General features: G+C 43.8%; 1 protein-coding gene across 1 annotated transcript; it reads left to right on the forward strand.

Annotated features, from left to right (window-relative positions):
• The first annotated feature begins 5017 nt into the window (after window positions 1-5017).
• LOC119303142 (glutathione S-transferase 4-like) lies at window positions 5018-5811 on the forward strand. Its single transcript, XM_037580236.1, has 2 exons — window positions 5018-5225; window positions 5307-5811. Exons 1-2 carry the CDS (start codon window positions 5024-5026, stop codon window positions 5777-5779), a joined length of 675 nt encoding a protein of 224 aa, XP_037436133.1. The 5' UTR covers window positions 5018-5023; the 3' UTR covers window positions 5780-5811.
• Window positions 5812-6771: the final 960 nt, after the last annotated feature.

Consider the following 6771-nt stretch of genomic DNA (forward strand, 5'->3'; position numbering starts at 1 on the left):
TTGAGAGTGTCAACAACTACTTTCCTATCCACTTCTCCCCTCCCCCGCCGCATCCCAATCCTCGACTTCTCCCCTCCCCCGCAGCAACGCCGCCTACATCGGCCAGCCGGCTGCCGCACAACTCCGACCGCCGGCAGATCTATCACACAAACACCTAACCACTCTCCTTCCCCTACCTTACTCCACTCCTGCCGCTCTTGACCCGGCGGCGGCAGCATCCTCTCCACTCTCCTTTCCCTCACCCACTGTACTGTCTGCGCTCTCGCCCCCACGGCGGCAAAACCGACGACCACGGCTCTCACCGAATCGCTCGAATCCATGCGACGACGGTCGCACCGTAGATCTAGCGGGCGACGGGTGTTATTCCTCCTCGACGGACGACCTGATGCGCCACGAGAGTAGCGCGTATCCGGCGTTGATGGAGTTGAGAAGCAAGGTCAACGTGACCATCTCCGCGGTAAGCAGCTCCACCCATGGCCATTTCGGTTTACACCATTTTTTTGTGTGTGTAATGATGATGGACTAGATTACTACTATCCGTAGCAAGCAGAGCGAGCGCCAGTCCCCTTGTTCCATCGTCATCCGACGCCACATATCTCTCATCTCCTATCCGCTCCGCCTTGCCGTCGCCATGAACTGAACCAAGCACGTGCTCAAGTAAGTCAGGCGGGTGCCCGACCCCTTCCATTTGACGCCGCAATCATGTTTCAACGTCGCAGCCTCCGCCGTCTATCGACCACGCGGCTTTGATGATTTCTTTGCAACCGCCCACCCCAGGTTGATGGAGATTTGTGATGAGAGGGAGACAGCATACCCCAAGCTCTGTCTCGGCAATGCACGGACGACGGTCACAAATCCAGTTATTACTTGCATGCCTGGCTGCTCATCACGAGTAAGCTCCTCCCTAACCACCCCACCCCCCATGCATCAAATATCTCAAGCTCCATACATTAAATATCGCATGCAGACATATCTGCTTATTGTTTGAATATTATATGGTAAGTCTGCATCATGTTCACCCTATCATAATTCAGTATTTGTAAAAGTAGTCAAAGCTACCTGTTATTATGTGATATAGTATTTGTACATGCAGTTGTCTACAAAATACTTGGTCAGATCTTCCACAAGATTTTTCAGTTGGATTAAACATTATATTTTGATCTGACTTGTAATTAACAAAATTAGCAAACTGCTTTCTTCAACGTTTGGGAACTGGGTTCAGTAGTTAGGTTCTCAGTCTAGTCTAATTCTGTGAGGCAAGAAGAGGATATAATTTATATTTGTGGTCATGATACATGATTATTATATTTTTGTTTCAAGATGTGTCAACCTCATGCAACAATAATATGAGCATGATACAGAATTGTTTCTTTCTTATTGTGTTACATTTCTGTTAGTGTTGGCAGTTTGCATAAGTCAGATTTTGCGCCCTTTTGAAAAATATATTTTGCTTTAATTACTTTGCTATTCAAGTTAAATTGTTTATATACATGCATACTATTTGGTTGTACAATGCTATTTGGTTGTATAATCTGGTTGTATATGTATAATAGGAAAATTTCATATCCAAAAATTACATTTCCAAAAAACACAAAAAGAAAATATGTGTTTTAAATGATTTAATTAAATTTGTTAATCAAGCTTATTTGTTGTGCCCCAATCGTACATATGCTAGCTTCCTCCGTATCTATAGTAGACATGTTGACCGTTTAAATTCGAGAAATCTATGTATAACAACGCTATTTTAAAATCTCTCAATTTAAATATCTATTGATCATCTGCCTATCAATAAAACTAACCAAAAAAAATTTGTGTGTGAGCCGAGATGTGTGTCATGCGGTGTTGAGAACGAGCACTGAGAGCAGAGAGATGGAGCCGGGGGATGACAATTACAACTCCTACAACACCAATATGTTAAAAGGCATGGGAGCAGGTACGTGAGAACAAAATATCGACTTAAATGACCGGTTCACATTGATTTCATACAGTCGCGTGTCTGGTTAACTATCAATAACCATTTCATTATTTGTCTATGCTATGTGAGGGTGTAACGATTATGGAGTACATTTACTGCTATGTGTGTTGAAGTCCAGTTAGGGTGCGTTTGGGAGTGATGTATTTTGGTTTTTTTGACTAAGCCGGAATCCGTTAGCACACACTGATTAATCCTTCCAACATGTTGCTTAGGCGAAGCTAAGTTAGCAGATGCTAATTTATTTGGCCATGAAGTAGTTATCTGAAAATACTGTAGGAAAAAAATACCAGCAAAACACTTCGGTGGACTTGACAGTACTCAGAAAATGTATGTTTTTTAGCATCCAGAGTATTTGTTGCCCACAAATCAAAAAATAGTGGTTTCACAGTAGTTCAGTTCTTACTAAAATTATACTGCCAAACTATGCCTTGCTCACTCAAAAAATTGACCAGTTGAATTTTTTGTTGTTTTGTTTGGAAGATCTGTGGTAGTCTGAACAATACTAAACTTAACTATGAATCATGATGATTTTTGCGCGAGGGTCTAAAACTTACATGTGATGGTAGTTCTGCTTTGTAATCAAAATAACACTCTTAAATATTGCATTGAGAGACAATCACCCAGTTTTGGTCAGTTTAAAAAAAATTATAATTGGTGTTGCTATTGTACATAACTCAAAGTCTATTATATCAATTGCAAGTTTTTCTTAAAGTACTGCATTTTGACATGCATAAATTATCTCTCGAGATAAGCTTCTTCAGTTTACTAATTATTGTTTTCCTACTAACTGTGATTTTCATGAAGGGACTAAACAGAGCAAAGGGAAGAAAGAGAATGGACCAATATTGGAGAAGTTGAGTGCACGAAATAATCTGTTGATCTTCTTGTAATTTAAAACCATTTAACCTTTTACCAGTAAAAAAATATTAAGTTTACATTTGATGATTGCCATGGATAAATAAAATAAATATACTTTTTAACTGACATTTTGAATGGTTACATAAACTTTGCTGATTCCACACTATTGTATCTCTTACTGAAAGTTTACATTGCCTACCTTTTTCACATGATTGTGAAAAGTTAGTTTGCTAGCAATTGATATGCGTATTAAGTACGACCTGGTAATACTATCATCATCAATATTTGTTCTTCCCTATGACTCATGTGAATCAGCATGAAACATCTCTTCGGAATATGACTCTGTTACAAATAAAATTCGTTTTTGATTGTAAAAATTCAAACAATTGTCTCTCTTTGAACATTTTTTAAATATTTTATGTTTTCCAATAGGAAAACTTAACAAGTGTTTTCATCTATTACTTATAGCTATTTACATACATGCAAGTGCCTAGTGAAGACATGTACATACCATAATAGTTTTACATTTCTCGTGACAGATATTCCCAAGGCCTACATATTATGGCTGACAGCTATTTCATGGAATCAGTAAGATGGACTTAGAAGACAGGCATGGATAAAACAATGAGGTCATAAAATGGAAAGGAATCTCTGGTAAATTGTTATGCTTACTTAGCTTGTTGTTAAACTTAGGACTGTTCACTAAATTATTGAACCGTATTCCAACATATAAAGTATTTAAGATTATGAATTTTAATTTGCAATGCAAAATTAGGCAGTGAGAACTGTTCATCGGTACAAAAGCAACACACTCAGTTATTGGACAGGCTGCTTCTTGGCCGTGCAAAGTTAGCAGAACAAGCAGCACACCCAGCAATCCAAGTAAGTAAAAGCAACACACTCAGTTATGCAAACATGTACACTAACCGGATCTTGCTGGAATGGGTCATGAAAATGTACAGCAACTTGCGTAAACAGCTCCTAAGCGATTCTGTTGCAAATTTCAGAAATGGTGTCTGGCATACGATGCTCCAGGAAAGGAAGTCGTGTGCTTGATGTATATGTACACTAAGATTGCCGACATTGAGCAATCCAAGTAAGTACAAGCAACCAACTCAAATATGCAATTTCAGAACGGGTGTTTGGCCTACCATGCTCCAGCAAAGATAGTCATTATCGAGTATGAACTTGAGATTCTGTATGTATTTTTTGAACATAGGTACTGAGCGATTATTGAGTATAAACTTGCAATACGTACAGCAGAAGTTGGATCCTGGGCGCGTCCAGAAGGGGATCGCTGTGCGATCCTGGGCATGATCGCCTGCGTCTCGTGTTCGCTGGCGTCACGTAGACAGGATCGCGGCCCCGTCTCCTGAAGCGATCCCACAGCAGATCGCCACCTCATGAGATGATTTTGTGTATGACCTTGTGTATGAACTATTGTGTATGAACTTGCATTACGTACTACTAAAAGGGGAGCAGCGCCGGTTGAGACCCTGTGCGTGTCCAGAAGGGGGTCGCCGTCGGATCGGGGTCGTAATCGCCGGCGTATTTTAATCGGGATCGCGGCCCCGTCTCCTCGCCCGATCCCACAGCAGATAACCGCCTCCTGCAAGCGCGACGGCGAAGGTTTCGACCGGCCGCGGCACAGGGATGGATCGGCCGCGGAGGGGGCGTAGGGGTGGATCGGGCGTGCGAAGGTCTGGTTGGCGGCGGAGATCGATCTGCTGTGGGCACGAGGGATCGATCCCAGGGGTTTTTTTGGCACCGGTTTATTTCGATGGAGGGTAGCGAGTAAGCAGAGGTGGGAGGATGACGGAAAAAAAACGATGGTGGGAGGATGACGAAAATAAACCAGCGAAAATAAACCGCGCGGACTATTCACCAACTGCTTCATTAGGAGTAGAGATTGGAGTGTAGCACGGCTTGTTGGCTACAGAATTTCCCACCTTATATGCTGAAATTTTGCCAGCTGATTGTAACTCTATTTCCATGGAATAAAATTCTCTTTCACCCCGCAAAAAAACTAGTATATGCACGATGGCAAATTTACATCGTTAGTCAGGACGCAAGCAGTGACGGCACGGTCCAACCGTCCAACACACATACCACGGAAGTATCAGCAGCCGCGCGCCTATTTATTCACGAACTCGCCTATGTGCTCCAAGAAGCAGAGCAAAGCAAGGTGCGATGGCGCCGGAGGTGAAGGTGTACGGGTGGGCGGTGTCGCCGTTCGTGGCTCGCCCGCTGCTGTGCCTGGAGGAGGCCAACGTCGACTATGAGCTCGTTCCCATGAGCCGTGAGGCCGGCGACCACCGCCACCCGGACTTCCTCGCCCGGAACCCCTTCGGCCAGGTCCCTGTCCTCGAGGACGGCAACCTCACCCTCTTCGGTACACCTACTTCCATCATCCTCTCTTCTCTGAAGTAGGAACCAAGATATTACGTATAAGAGTCTGAAATCCCACACGCAGAGTCGCGCGCGATCGCGAGGCACGTGCTGCGCAAGCACAAGCCGGAGCTGCTGGGCTCCGGCTCGCCGGAGTCCACGGCGATGGTGGACGTGTGGCTGGAGGTGGAGGCCCACCAGCACCACCCCGCGGCCGCCGCCATATTCGTGCAGTGCATCGTGTCGCCGCTCCTGGGCGGCGCGCCGGACCAGGCGGTGGTGGACGAGAACGTCTCCAAGCTGAGGAAGGTGCTGGAGGTGTACGAGGCGCGGCTGTCGGCGTCGAGGTACCTCGCCGGGGGAGACATCAGCCTCGCCGACCTCAGCCACTTCCCCATCATGCGCTACTTCATGCAGACGGAGTACGCGTCAATGGTGGAGGAGCTGCCCCACGTGAACGCGTGGTGGGAGGGGCTCAAGGCCAGGCCCACGGCGAGGAAGGTGGCGGAGTTCATGCCGCCGGACCTTGGGCTTGGAAAGAAGGCAGAGCAGTTATGACAAGTTGACACCAACGCCGGACTGCCGGCGACGGTGACCGATCGAACAAGGCACGGAATCACCGGTTTTGCATTGTACCGCTTTGAAGATTTTTTGTCTCACGCATGAATAAAATGCAAGATACTTCTTCCGTTTCAAAATAATTGAAGTTCTAGATCCTAAATCAAACTTCATTAAATTTAACCAAGTTTATATAAACATATTTCAATATCAAATTTGCTCCTTTAGATTGATTATAAAAATAGAGATAATTGGTTTTATGCCCCTAATTGTGTCCTGCTCGACAGGATTGCCCCTAATTTCCAAAACCAGCGGTTCTGTCCAACCCATTTTGGTCGTCTTGTGTTTTTGTGTCATTTGACCGTTTGACCGTCACTTTGAAAACTTCATAACTAATTCATACTAAATCAGAAAAATGCAAATAAGATACTAAAATGTTTGAAAAACATCACCTGTATGTCAATGTCACTTGCATTCATAACAAAAGTGTTGGTAAGTGCCCATCCGAGTTTTAGCTCTTATCACACCACCATGAACAGTAGAATCTTAAAATGTTCAAAAAAAATCCCAAAAAAATTGGTGTCAAAGAATAACAAATATTTTCAGTGCTTGTCAAGTTTCATCAGGGAATGACATTTGTAGAAGTCCATGAATGCAAGTGACATTGACATACATGTGATGTTTTTTCGAACATTTTGTTATCTTATTTGCATTTTTCTGATTTAGTATGAATTAGTTATGAAGTTTTCAAAGTGACGGTCAAAGGGCAAAAGCACAAGACGACCAAAGTGGGTTGGACAGAACTGTTGACTTTTGGAAATTAGGGGCAATCCTGTCAAGTGAGACACAACTAGGGGCATAAAACCAATTATCCCTAAAAATTATATATTTTCGTATGTTGATAATGATATACACTTGACATTTCCTACGACCGTTTTCACGCTAACGCTCTATGCCGTTGGATGACACGCAGGATCACAGTGCCGGGCGCC

This window comes from Triticum dicoccoides, chromosome 1B, assembly GCF_002162155.2.
Source record: "Triticum dicoccoides isolate Atlit2015 ecotype Zavitan chromosome 1B, WEW_v2.0, whole genome shotgun sequence".
NCBI lineage: Eukaryota > Viridiplantae > Streptophyta > Magnoliopsida > Poales > Poaceae > Triticum > Triticum dicoccoides.

What these genes read in the sequence shown, in the direction of transcription:
- LOC119303142 (XM_037580236.1), top strand. Translation starts at nt 5,024, where the DNA reads ATGGCGCCGGAGGTGAAGGTGTACGGGTGGGCGGTGTCGCCGTTCGTG. An exon ending in CGGCAACCTCACCCTCTTCG is followed by an intron (nt 5,226 to 5,306) that starts GTACACCTACTT and finishes TCCCACACGCAG; the next exon opens with AGTCGCGCGCGATCGCGAGG.